Source organism: Bombus affinis, chromosome 1 (assembly GCF_024516045.1).
Source record: "Bombus affinis isolate iyBomAffi1 chromosome 1, iyBomAffi1.2, whole genome shotgun sequence".
Classification (NCBI taxonomy): Eukaryota; Metazoa; Arthropoda; class Insecta; order Hymenoptera; family Apidae; genus Bombus; species Bombus affinis.
The window spans coordinates 10,000,001-10,012,447 of record NC_066344.1 but is presented as its reverse complement, the minus strand read 5'-3'; the positions used below and the strand labels follow the sequence as shown (position 1 = coordinate 10,012,447).

Sequence of the window (12,447 nt, the reverse complement as noted above, 5' to 3'; positions counted from 1 at the left end):
TCATGACTTGATTATGGAAATAATAGATTATATTGGGGACATACATAGTTATTATAGATTACATTTCGAAAAATAAGGTTAATAAAATTTGAATTCATTTGAATAAGCGCCGAATGTTCACCCTGCCCTCTGTAGTGCCGATATAAGTGCACGTAGCCGTCATTGGTGGGGTCAGGAAGAATAAACACATTTAACAAGGAACATCTTACAATAGTTAGTACCACATTTGTAGTCATGAACATCAACTTCGAGGGAAAGCGTATTCTTGTAACCGGAGCCGGGCGAGGTATGTTACGTACTTGACAAAACATATATAATTTGGTAAATACTCAATCTCTTCGTCTGTTTAATTTTAAATCATATACTGGAACAATATTAAAGAATTGTACGTTCCTTCTTGAATTTAGTTCTGACCCATTTTTAATAGAAAATCACTTATTGACAGAGAATTTGAATCGAACCAATCTGGGAAAGCTGTACATTTTTTATTTGATATTTGTGCATGATGATAATGCTTATCTCGGAATGGAAAAGCTTCCATTGTGAATAACCCATGGTGAATATAAACAGAAATTTTCGTTCAATTTCTGAAAATATCATAATTGCAATCGTATTGTATATTTCGAAGATTTACATTGCAAAGTCCAGTATAAAGATCGAATTATATTTACTCATTTCCCAATGTCTTTCTTGCAAACGTCATTATTATATAATTAAAAGATAGAACAAGTAGAAATATCGGAACGGTCGAAATTGATAAAACAGGAACATTTCAATTACATCATGACGGCTCCCTAAACGTTCATTCGCAATTACGTGCGACATAACTACACGCGTGATTGCTACTTCACGTGATTCTCCACATAGAAAAAATTATTCGTTTAACAGGTTATATTACATCGTAGGCATCGGCAAGGAGTTGGCTCTTCGTCTATCCGACTATGGAGGTCAAGTAATAGCGTTATCGAAGACAAAACAAAACCTGGAGCAATTATGCGCAGAAGATCCTCGTATTCAGATCGTCTGCGTCGATCTTAACGACTGGAACGCAACCAGGAAGGCGGTCGAAAATGTCTTACCCATTGATCTTCTGGTGAACAATGCAGGTGTTGCGCGTCTTAATCCTTTTTTTGATGCGACGGAGGAAGACTTTGACGTGACTTTCGCTATAAACGTGAAGTCGATGCTAAATGTATCTCAAGTGGTCGCGAAAAATTTGATCGAAAGAAAAGTTGGCGGCAGCATTGTTAATGTTTCTTCGCAAGCTAGCCAGGCAGCTTTACTGGATCATACCGTCTATTGCTCTTCCAAAGGAGCAGTAGACATGTTATCTAAGTAAGAGGCAGAGTTAACCTTTATTTATTTCAAGATTTATAGTTATATAGGTATTTACAATATCGCTTTATAAAAGAAATAGAAAGGAAACTAATCATTGTTATATGCTGCATTTAGTTAGCTGTAAATTAGCAGCCAAGAATTTCTAAAAAGATATATATTTAAAAACTTGGATTATAATTATCAACCGAGTCGCACTCTATGTATCCATCCATGATCTGTTTTACCTACCTTGCTTTAACAACTTCCAATTTATTAAGAAACATTCGAAATCACTTCCGGCAGCAAATAGGAATTCGATCCATTAATTGGTGTTTCTTACAGAACGATGGCTCTCGAACTTGGTCCGCACAATATAAGAGTAAACACCGTAAATCCTACAGTGATCATGACAGAAATGGGAAAACTAGGCTGGAGCGATCCGAACAAAGCACAAACTATGATAAGCAAAATACCACTAGGTCGATTTGGCGGTGAGTTATAATTTCATTATAGAAATTAAATTTCCGCTATATTTTACTATTCTATTGTTATATTTGCAGAGGTATCCGAAGTAATCGATGCGATAGTATATCTGTTAAGCGATCGTAGCTCAATGATCAACGGAGTCGCTTTGCCAGTGGATGGTGGATTTTTAGCAATGTAGATTGCAAAAGCATGTCTCGAATTTTCTTTATAATAAGCTACTAATACTATTACTATAATTTTCAATTCTAAAGACAATATTATTACGTCATAGGCAATATGTCAAACAAAAAACTTTTATTAAATAAGAAATATTCTGATTCGAGATTGAATCCTCCCTGAAAATGATTAGTTTGAGAACTATTGTATGGTTCGAGCGTCATCGCTGTTTCATCGAGAAAGAATAGAAATAAAGAGGATAATAAAAGGACGTGTGGATATTCGAAGATAAATTCGGGATAAAGTAAAAGAAAGAAAATCGAACATAGTTATTCGTTTATCTCGTTTAATTTAAAAAACGCTTCGTTTCTTCCTTTTTTATTATTTAACTAGAATTCGGCGAGCAGACGGCAGGGAACGCCGTGAAACGACGAGCGCCCATCATGAAAGAAAACTCGTTTATTTGCCGAAAATATTTGAAACGAGATACGATATCGTTTCATCGGAGTTCCCCTGCCGCTACCATCTCCGGTCTAAAACAAACTTTTCGTTTTTTTCGGCTCTCTCTCTAATCGGTAATTATTTGAATCCCTACAGTGAACATAAAGTGGTGGAGAAAAACGCGAAATCAGACTGCCTGCACGGAAGGAGACGTTCGAAACTGATTAAACACGTTGCATTTTGACTTGATCACGCCTCCTTTCGTAATCAACGTTACGAGCGAAGCATTTCCGCTTAAATTAACCCTTTATGCCAGTAATTCTTAGTTGTTTCGAAACCATTCGATGAAACGAAAAAAGTGGTGTAAATAAAAAGTAGAATAAGAAAGAAGGAAAATGTGAAAATGACAAATAAAACGGGCGATCGCTTAGTTTCTCTTTCTTGCGCTTTCCTTAACCGTTATACCTTTTCCTCGGTATTATATAAAAAATTAATTACAGACCACTTCCGTAAACTTCAAAAAATACAAGATTACACGTTGTAGATTAAGAACCGCTATTCTACTATTTGACAAAGTACAAGTATTAAAATCGGTTAACACGTAGAAACATTTCCACGATAAACCTGCGTTCGTGTTACTCGGGAATCTCCACAATGTTCGGCGGTTATACTAAATAGCTGCCTATTTTGATTATTATTCTTATCGTTTGAAAAATCACGTGCCCTTATCGTTGACTCGCCGTTTGCACGGTCATATTACCATCATACATAAAGGATTAACTTCAAGTCAACATGCGTCCAAATACCAAAAGAAAAAAAAGAAAGAAGAAGCAAAAGATGAAAAATGAAAAAAAGGAGACAAAACTGTACGAAGCAACGGAAAAAGCTCGAACATCTCACGCATTCGTCACATCGTCGTCAACACGTAGTACACGGATTGACGAACAAACAAACGGACAACGACGGTCATAATTTTTTTTCTTGTTTTTTTCCTTTTTTTTTTTACAATTGCACTTCAGTTTAGGAGTTAACGAACTCACATCAAGAATGTCGAGTAATGCAAGCATAATTTCCTTAATTCCCGATCGACCCATCAAAACGTCTAGTCTCTGTTCGTTCCAACGGAAGCAGGAAGTAACCGATAGTACCAAGAAAATCGACGCTTTCCCAAGTATAATGATCGCAATTTTCAGGGAAAAGAACGAAGACTAAAACGCTCTAGTGGGTCAAGGTTCTAGCCGCGAGCAATAGATTAAATATCCGCAAATTTATACGTTTTTCTTTTCCTTTCTCGTCGCACTTATACAATAATAATGTCGCGTCAATAAATTATTCCTGCTTTTCTTCTGCATTATATTCAAATGGTAGATTCGATCGATCAATCAATACTCAAAGCGCAGGTCTAAATCTTCTCTGATTTCCATTTTCCTTTTTTTCCCCTTTCTTCCGACCTGTACGCTCTTGCCATCCTCGAAGATTGTACACGCACAATATACAGACACACGACGAGAAACTAAGAAAGAAACGTGTGGCGAAAGCGTCGGTGTTATATTCGGCTTTTTTTCTACAGCGAGAACTCGATTCCAAGGAGAAAATGGAGAAGATCCTTAGAAACGTAATTGAATGAGACACTTTGACTCTCGTCTACGCTCGCCGTTCCGGCTAAGCGTTTTTCCCCTCAAACTCTCGCCAACGGATTAAACTCGACGACTAATTCCGTGTGGATAGCCTAGACGTTTAGTCGATCAGTTAGCCGCTCGAGGTTTTCATCAACCTACAAAGAAAGAAAACGTGAATGCAAGCAAAGGCCGAGTCTCAAAGATGGCAAGAGTTTTTGTTGTTGTTGTTGTTGTATGCGATGAAGAAAAACGAAAAGACTCGTACTAGAATGCAACGAAAGCCACGAATATCGTGTTTCCCTCCGCGGTTCCTCTCGGCACACGCAAAAGTCACGTATATACACACAAACGAATCATCCGTAAAACTATTTCTTTCTCTCGACTTTTCTCAAGCACACGTTCTTTCTATTCTACCGATCCGTAATCCTGCTCTTACGCCTCTTTTTCTTTTGCAGAAACAAGAGTTGCAACACGCAAGTAAACACAATAATAAGATGGTGAAACAGAATAAGAAGAAGAAGGAAAGCAAGGCTAAAGCAGCTCAAATCTTGACGGCTAGAAACGCTTCACTTTGTTTCTCCTTGCACATATAGTACACAAAGGCAGTTTTATAATACTCTTTGTCGGTGTTGCTTTGTTTCTTCGGACATTTCACCTAATTGTTTTCTCCCACTCTTTCTTTCTTATATCGTCCACGCATACTTGTTGCACGCATTATGTAGTACAGTTCGAATAAGTTTCTCGCAATCCATACACAAAGAAAACTTCACCGATCATTCGCAAACATATACTATACACGCATACATACATCGTTCACGTTTTATAGTTATTTTCCTTTGAATAGATCATGATAATTGTATATATGTACATATACAAACCATTCGCAAATCCATACAATTTCGATTAGTATATTTAAAATACGATTGATCGCGAATTATACCTCAATGCCGTGATCGTCGTGACGCCTCGTCGATGAAGGTCTTCGTAGACGCTTCCCTACTCGTGCCGTAGACCAGTCTACACATGTTCTTTAGTTTGCTCTTGCTTTTCTTTTCCTTTATTTCCTTTCCTTTCTTTTTCTTTCCGCGGTTCTTCTCCATTTTAAGGAGTCTCGTGTGAACCCAATAGACTCCTTACGCTCGAGAAGAAGAAGAAGTAGAAGGGGAAGGAAAAGAAGGAGAAGAAGGCAAAGAAGAAGAAAAAGAAGAAACTCCGCTAGGCCGAGCGAAATCAAGCGCGCACGATCTTTTCTCTTTATCATTTCCTTTCTATTCTGCGTTTTTTCTTTCTCATTTCACTTCGATTCAAAGCATCAACGAATTTATTAGCCAGCACATCGCTTTTAATCGGTTCAATTTGCACCAACGACTATCTTCAGATTCTTTTCATTTCAAGTAAATTGAAATTAAAAATCGTGCTGGGACTTTCTGTTCAATTCGGATACACAGAGAACTGAAAAAACAACGTTTCTTCCCAACGTTTAAACTGCATTTCGTGCGGCGTAAAGGTAATTCATTGTACAATAAAGAGAGGGGGAAGGCGGGAAGGAAATACCGGGCGCTGGCGCTTCTCCTCTCGTTTCTGTTTCTTCTTTCCTGTTTATTTCTTTGCAAAGACTTCGCGTTAATATCGCGACCACGCAATGGTCAAGGAGGAAACGACGAATCGTGACAAGATTAATTCCGTGCGTATCGTTTAGTCATGAGATAGAACTCAAGAATTTCCGCTCGCGCTGGCAGTGTTTGTTCCTTCTGCATTAAAATTCCGAAACGATCCTCGAATCGATGGCCATCATCGGAAATCATCTAATCCTAACGATCACAAAATTACCTCTAATCTCGACGCTTTACCTCAATATCTTCTCGTTCGTGAATTTTAACGCTTGATGATTCGACAATTTACAATCTATTTTTAATCATATTTCGAATTCAGGGTCATAGAGCACCTAATACCAACCAACGTAACATGGATACGATCGAATTGAAAACATTTTCTGAGAAATAGAAAGATTACGCGTGTTAATTAAAAAAAAAAAAAAAAGAAAAAAAGAGATTAAGGAAGGCGACGATTGAAGACATCGAAGCGCCGATATCGAACAACAATCGTAAAGATAACGATACAACAAATACACGATCACGACACAACAAATACGACTTCATAAAATTAACAATGCTTTAGAACAGTGTCGCCATACGATATTTCCCGTTAGTGATTATTAATCAGGTTCGCAATAATATCGATGGAAACGTAATTCCATTAAAGCCTATTCAAGCTTCAACGTCTTCTATCGCTTCCATCGCGCAAAATAACATGGTTGATCCTCTGCGCGCTTTCAAGGCGATAACTACGATTAAACATCTAGATAATGTGTAACAGTCGAGAATTTCACGAACCAAATAAAGATAAATTTCGATATTGAACTAAAATAATAACAAGATTATACCCATCGCACAAGTCGTAATCATAAAACGTAACAAACTGTAAAACGCAATCATAGTATGATTTAGCGTTGCATAAAACTATGTCCCCCCCCCTTTTACCCCGCTAATAAATAAACGGATCGTAGCCGAACAAACTTGGCCGAAATGTTTAACAAAGAAAAATATTCTCGTTCTTCTTCTTATACTACAATTTAACCAGGCGGAACACGAGCGCAGAGGATGCGCGAGATCGAAAGGAACGAAAGGAAACGGTAAAGAAAAGATCGCGATACGCAGAGATCCGTGCGATGGATTCGTCGTTTCCATTTTGAATCGTCGAATGAAAATGCCTTTGCAATTTCATTTCGTTCCCGTCTCGAGAGGATCGTTGCAGAATAAATCGTCCTTTTTATACAAGTTACAACATAGTAAATTTTGTTTGTTTGTTTGTTTGTTTGTTTGTTTGTTTGTTTGTGTGTGTGTGTGTGTGTGTGTGTGTGTGTGTGTGTGTGTGTGTGTGTGTGTAAAAGTGTAAGTGTAATTAGCGATAGCAGCAGCAGTAGTAATGGTAGTACTAGTTGGTAGTAGTTTAATTAGTTAATAGTTAATTAGTAATAGTAATAATAATAGCAGTAGTAGTACCCTATGAAAAAAATACATAGAAAAACACGTGTCGGTATAATATATATTTATATATAACCTTCTTTTTATATCACGTTTTTTTGTTTTTCATCTTTTTTGTATGTAATGCGCCCACGATACTTTATACAAGACAAGGTCGGTCAAGGGAGGAGGAGGGCGGCAACAGGAAGTGACAGAGGCTGATGGAAGGGTAAAAATGGTGAAGTGAGGTTGAAAAGTGGAAGGATAAAAGGGGAGACACGGGCGATTTCGCGGAAGGAGTTTCGCTTCGATCTTTACTTCCGTTGACTAAACCGGCTTGCCAACAAAAACGAATAAACGGCCGCTAGATCTTTGATTTGATTCAAATTTCGTTAACGATTAACGTATGCTTCTATAATTTTCATCTAGAATTTAATATCTTCTTACACTCTATACAAATAGTCAAGTGTTCATTGAGAATTGGTAGAATAGATTCACCCTAGACTACCATTCTTCAGGTTTGAACCCCCCGATGCGAACAATTATTTCTCTCCGGCTTGTTAAATTTAAATTAATCTTTGTCGTGTTCGCATTTGACGAATATACAATTATATTACAAAATCGAAGTTATAACGAACGAACGTAATGATATGTATATGATATAATGAAATCTAACATAATAAAAAAGAAACGAGTCTATATTATGATGATTCGATGATCGAATTTCAAGCGGATAATCAACGCTGTAGTTTGAAGGAAGTTTCTACATTTCAAATTCGAAATTAGCGTCATAAATAAAAGCTATCCAATACATACATAAAGATGATAGTACCTACCCTTACTTAATACGCGTTCTACATGTACATATTAATACATGTATGAGTGTACAAAATTTGAATCAAATCGATTAATCAGCCGTCATACACCTCATCGTAAATAAAACGGTCTCGACGACTTTCGATTTTTTATATCCCAAACAAAAAATGCATTTCTCGCGCGAGAACAATCGGTTATTAAGGATTCTGCATTCTCGCGTTTTTCTCTCGGACACTTTCTCGCGCTTGTCCCTTATCCTCTCTCCCTCTTACTCTAATTCGCTAAAGTCGCACGTTCATTCACGAAATTTCATCAATCAAGGCAATTATTCGCGCTAAAGAGAAACTCGATTTCCGGTGAATTTCTCAAGGTACCATTTACGGTTATCGAACCTAGCTGTTTGCTTCTCGCTGCGTGTTTCCAACCTCTGACCGTTTTAATTTTCATAAAAAGAATCAATCTTTCAAGATCATTTGCAATTACAAAACGGAGCACAGACGTTGTCACGTTGCGAGAAGAACGATTCAAGAACCATCGTATCCACGAGAAATATACTCATATGCCAACGATCGTTTCTCTCAACGGAAGTTCGAGATTGATCCTTTTTCCTCTCCTCTGTCCGAGTCTCTCCAATTCGAGCACACGCATACACGTAGGACGAAATGCAACCATTGCACACCATTGCGAACACAAAAAAAAAAAAAACACGCATACAGGACACACGACTTACACGACTAAGTTTGATATCGTTTCGTTATCAACAGAATCTTCTATCCATCTTTCGTCATTCTTGGCAGCTCTACACTATCAGGCGAATCTTTCTCTCTTTCTTAATTAATCGTTGGTGTACAAACGATATCAAACTCGTAAAATACATTCGTCTCTCGCAACCAGAAAATCGGCAGAATTGTACAAAAAGGAAAAGAGCGAGAGACTGGACAGGGAGAGGAGAGGTACTCGTCAACGAAAAGCTTAATCGTGTATCTTCGATCGCTCGTTTCTACGGTCGTTTTTTCTGGCCGAACCGATGGATTCGACAATTACGCGTCGGAAAAAGAAAGAAAAAATACAAAAAAGGATCGAAGTTCGTACACGAATCGACACGAATTGTACAGTACGCTCGATCGATATATATTGGCGCGTCTTAATCGTTCCTCGATCACCCACTTAACTGAAACAACCGACTTATTGGATTTACCTTACAGCCACGCTCTATTCATCCGCTTTTTTCTCTGTATTTCGGCAAACAGTCACGCTATATACAGGTTCTGTGTCACCGGTACAGATCGCGCCTAGCGCAACGGGTCTTGACTTCGAGTTGATTTCCTCAAGTTCGGCTCAAAGGAAATTGGATTGTGCGACCGGTGTGACTTGACTTTCGCGGTTCTGTCCGGTTGATTGCGCGAGTGCGTGACTTTCGCCGCCCGAGAACCGTCGTCCAGCCGTCGATGCCGATTTTGTCTATGTACAAATCGTGTTTTAATGTTAATGGGATAGGGGAATAATCTACACGTTTATACAATAATGCTCGATCGCCGGTTCTCGCTGTTAGATTGCGGATATTAATGTGATTTACTGACAATTGTAATTATGCAAAGAAATGTACAGGGTGTACTTAATGTGTAAAAATATAGAAAACATTCAGCATAAAATATCTGTATAACGAGATTGCGATATATAAAGAGCGAAACAGATCTCTATCTACGTTCCATTCTCTTGGCTGCGTACGTAAAAACGTAAATGTACATAAACATCCGCATTCTTCTCGTAATCCTTCTTGATCGATCGTCGAAACGATAACTGCGAATCTGAAAGCTGAAAACTCGAGCCCAATATCGAGGGAATGTTGTTAGGCAAAAAAGATAGTGCGGAGATTCTCTCTTTTTGACGGCTTTTTAACACGGACGCGCGCATGTTTTCCTATTGGATTTTGAAAAATCACATTCTAAGGATCGTCGATTACGAAGAATTTCATATTCGCCGGACAATTGCAGCTAAGACGAAGATTACAAGTATCGTCATCGAAGTCGCGTACTGTACACTCGCGATCTATCCTAAGAATCACGGACCGCGCTCCCACGAAGCGTCTTTAATCGATACAACGCAGAGCTACGTCGTCCCTCTATTTCTAAAAACCAGCAATCCTTCGTGGAAGGATCATTTCGGTATAACGAGTAGTTTCGAGTTCGTTCGCTAAACACAGTGTAATCGTCGCTGTATAAACACATGTCCACGTACATTTACGAGCAGTCTAGCTCGCTGACTCGTTTTAATTACAAGTCGAAACACGATCCCATTTCTCGTTGGATGGCCCGCTTTGGCAAAGTTGCGTTTCACCTCTGGATACTTGCATCTTCCTTCGTTTGCACGAGAGAACGTTCGATTTCTTCCATCGTTGCGATCCTAGGAGACACACGATGTACCGTGGATCGTCGATCGCGAAACTCCTGCGACTCGTCCTCGAGAAACTCTTTCTCGCCAGTGAACACGTTCGCGTAGATCGTCAACGACCATCGATCAACCGTACTGGTTCATCGATACGACGAAGATTCGCACACGTTTCGTAGATCGTCTACGAATACCATTTTTGAATATACAAAGGGTAGACATCTTCGACCGATGTCTTCCTTCGATTTTCGAAAAACTCTATCCGTCGTGTCTTTCGTATCGGAAGGTCGATACTCGTGATTACCGATGACGCTGTTGTTCACGATGACGATGATACTGTCGACTAGATCACTGAGAAAGAGGACGATAACGACGAGGACGAGGACGAAGACGAAGATGAAGAGAAGTCAGCTATTGCCGTTGTTGTTGATTCACTTGTGTTGAACGCTTGCCAGCCTGCCCAACAGGATGGGTGGGGCCATTGCATTGGCGCTTCCAAAATAAAAGACACACAAAACACGGACATTAGCGCGCTACCGTTCTCGAAGCGTTAAAAAACGACCGAAAAACTTTGCCCTCTCTTTCTCTGCCTCTCCTTCTCTCTAGTTTATCAGCCCGTTTTCATCTCTTTTTCCATCGCTTTGTCGCGTTCGTTCTTTGCACCGTTTAAGGAAATTTTGATTACTCCACGAGCATCGTTTCGTGTTGCTTTTCTATCGTTCTTTTATCGTCCTTTCCTGTCTCAGCGTCAGCGTGCTTTCTTTATACATACATACATCCGCTCCGTTTAATTGTCGCGCAATTACAACTCACTTTCGCGAGTTTCCTTTTTTTTCTTTCTTTCTTTTCCGTATTTCGTACGAGAGATCGTCATTAGATTCGTTTTGTTGGTTATCGATTTAAGAGGAAGCCGCGAGTCTCTTTCGACGATCGAAAGGAAATATGTATCCTGTCTTCGAGAGATACTCGTGCACAATCTGGACGACGAAAGGAGCGTACAAGTCGATCGTTTAGAAACAAACGATCGTGATATCGAGTGTACCAGGATCGACCTAAACGTTTCTACGTGGTTTCTTTTCTCTCTTTTTTCTATCTTTTTTTTTCTTTTTTTTTTTTTCTTTTTGCTAGAGAGCTTTCTTTTCGAGAAAAGACATGAAAGAAACACGCATTACATGTGTGTATGTGTGAAATGCAGCGACGTGGCAGGATCAAAGGCTTGAAAGCAAGAGACTCGAGAAGCGAGACTTTTGTTATGACTCGCGACAGGGCTACGAGAGGTCAGAGAGAAGGATCGCAAGGCGAACACGCTGTTTTGTTATCTTTTTTTTTTTTTCTTTCTCTTTTCGGTTTCATTTTTAAATGTTCTTAATCCACGATTTTTCGCCGGTGTCCGCTACCGTGGCACAGGAGATTACTTTCGCCCTCTCTTTGCCTACTTTTGCGATTTAGAATTAGTGTCTTAGCTTTCGGTTACCTGAAAAAAATTCAACGAAAGAACATAAAGCGGAATCCTAGTAGTAAATCGCGATGCCAAATTTCGTATTTGTTTTGTCTGTTTTCTTTTTCTTTCTTTTAAGATTTGTTTCTTTCTACCACATTAAATTATCAAGTATCGTTTTTGTCTCGCGACAAAATATTTAGAGAGAGAGTGAGAGAGAGAGAGAGAGAGAGAGAGAGAGAGAGAGAGAAGAAAGAGAGAAGAAAGAGAGAGAGAGAATGAAAGAAAAGAGAAAATGAAAGAAACGAATAAGAAAAAAGAAATAAACGTGCGTGCGTGCATGCGCAATCCTCGAACGCCCAACCAGTGCATCGGTCTGCCCAATGCGAGGAATTTTGTGATCGTCGAACATGTTTTTCAGCTCTCGCGAAGATATGTTTACGGCGTTAGAAATATGCTCTTATTAAACTGTTTACAGGAACAGTTCTAATCTCTATCAACCTCTATTAGTCTCTATTAATCTCTATCAACTTTCCACGATTTACCTTGAACTTTGTGTATTTACCTTCTTCCGATAAAGTCTCGTACAAGTCTAATGAAACACTAATCGCTTTCCAAAGTGTACAACGTTTGAGACGATAATATTAATTAGGTGTATCGTTGCTCATGATGTTATTCAAGCGTTCGCAATAAAACCAAACAAAGAATCAGCAATAGAACACGTAACTGGAACCATTTAGTCAACTGTAAACACCGACTCTCA

General features: G+C 38.9%; 2 protein-coding genes across 8 annotated transcripts in view; one reads left to right on the top strand and one right to left on the bottom strand.

Moving 5' to 3' along the window:
• The first annotated feature begins 122 nt into the window (after nucleotides 1-122).
• Nucleotides 123-2,840, top strand: LOC126924042 (L-xylulose reductase). The gene is made up of 4 exons (XM_050738149.1): nucleotides 123-286; nucleotides 906-1,335; nucleotides 1,660-1,808; nucleotides 1,878-2,840. Exons 1-4 carry the CDS (start codon nucleotides 235-237, stop codon nucleotides 1,979-1,981), a joined length of 735 nt encoding a protein of 244 aa, XP_050594106.1. The 5' UTR covers nucleotides 123-234; the 3' UTR covers nucleotides 1,982-2,840.
• LOC126920919 (casein kinase I-like) overlaps nucleotides 2,289-12,447 on the bottom strand; it is a 24,180-nt gene continuing 14,021 nt past the window's right edge. For 3 of the 7 annotated variants that reach the window (XR_007712274.1, XM_050732378.1, XM_050732464.1), the window contains one exon: nucleotides 2,289-11,720. Coding sequence is in view for 3 of the 7 variants with exons in the window: in XM_050732464.1 (XP_050588421.1) it covers nucleotides 11,717-11,720 (4 nt within the window). In the remaining 4 variants the exon portion in view is untranslated. The remainder of the gene's footprint in view (nucleotides 11,721-12,447) is intronic. The other 4 variants (XM_050732637.1, XM_050732139.1, XM_050732546.1 and 1 more) reach the window with 2 other exon arrangements.

Excerpts from the sequence above, each read along its gene's own strand:
- LOC126924042 (XM_050738149.1), top strand. The coding sequence starts at position 235 with ATGAACATCAACTTCGAGGGAAAGCGTATTCTTGTAACCGGAGCCGGG. Across the intron at positions 1,336-1,659 it reads GCAGTAGACATGTTATCTAA|AACGATGGCTCTCGAACTTG; the intron begins GTAAGAGGCAGA and ends TGTTTCTTACAG. Across the intron at positions 1,809-1,877 it reads ACCACTAGGTCGATTTGGCG|AGGTATCCGAAGTAATCGAT; the intron begins GTGAGTTATAAT and ends TTATATTTGCAG.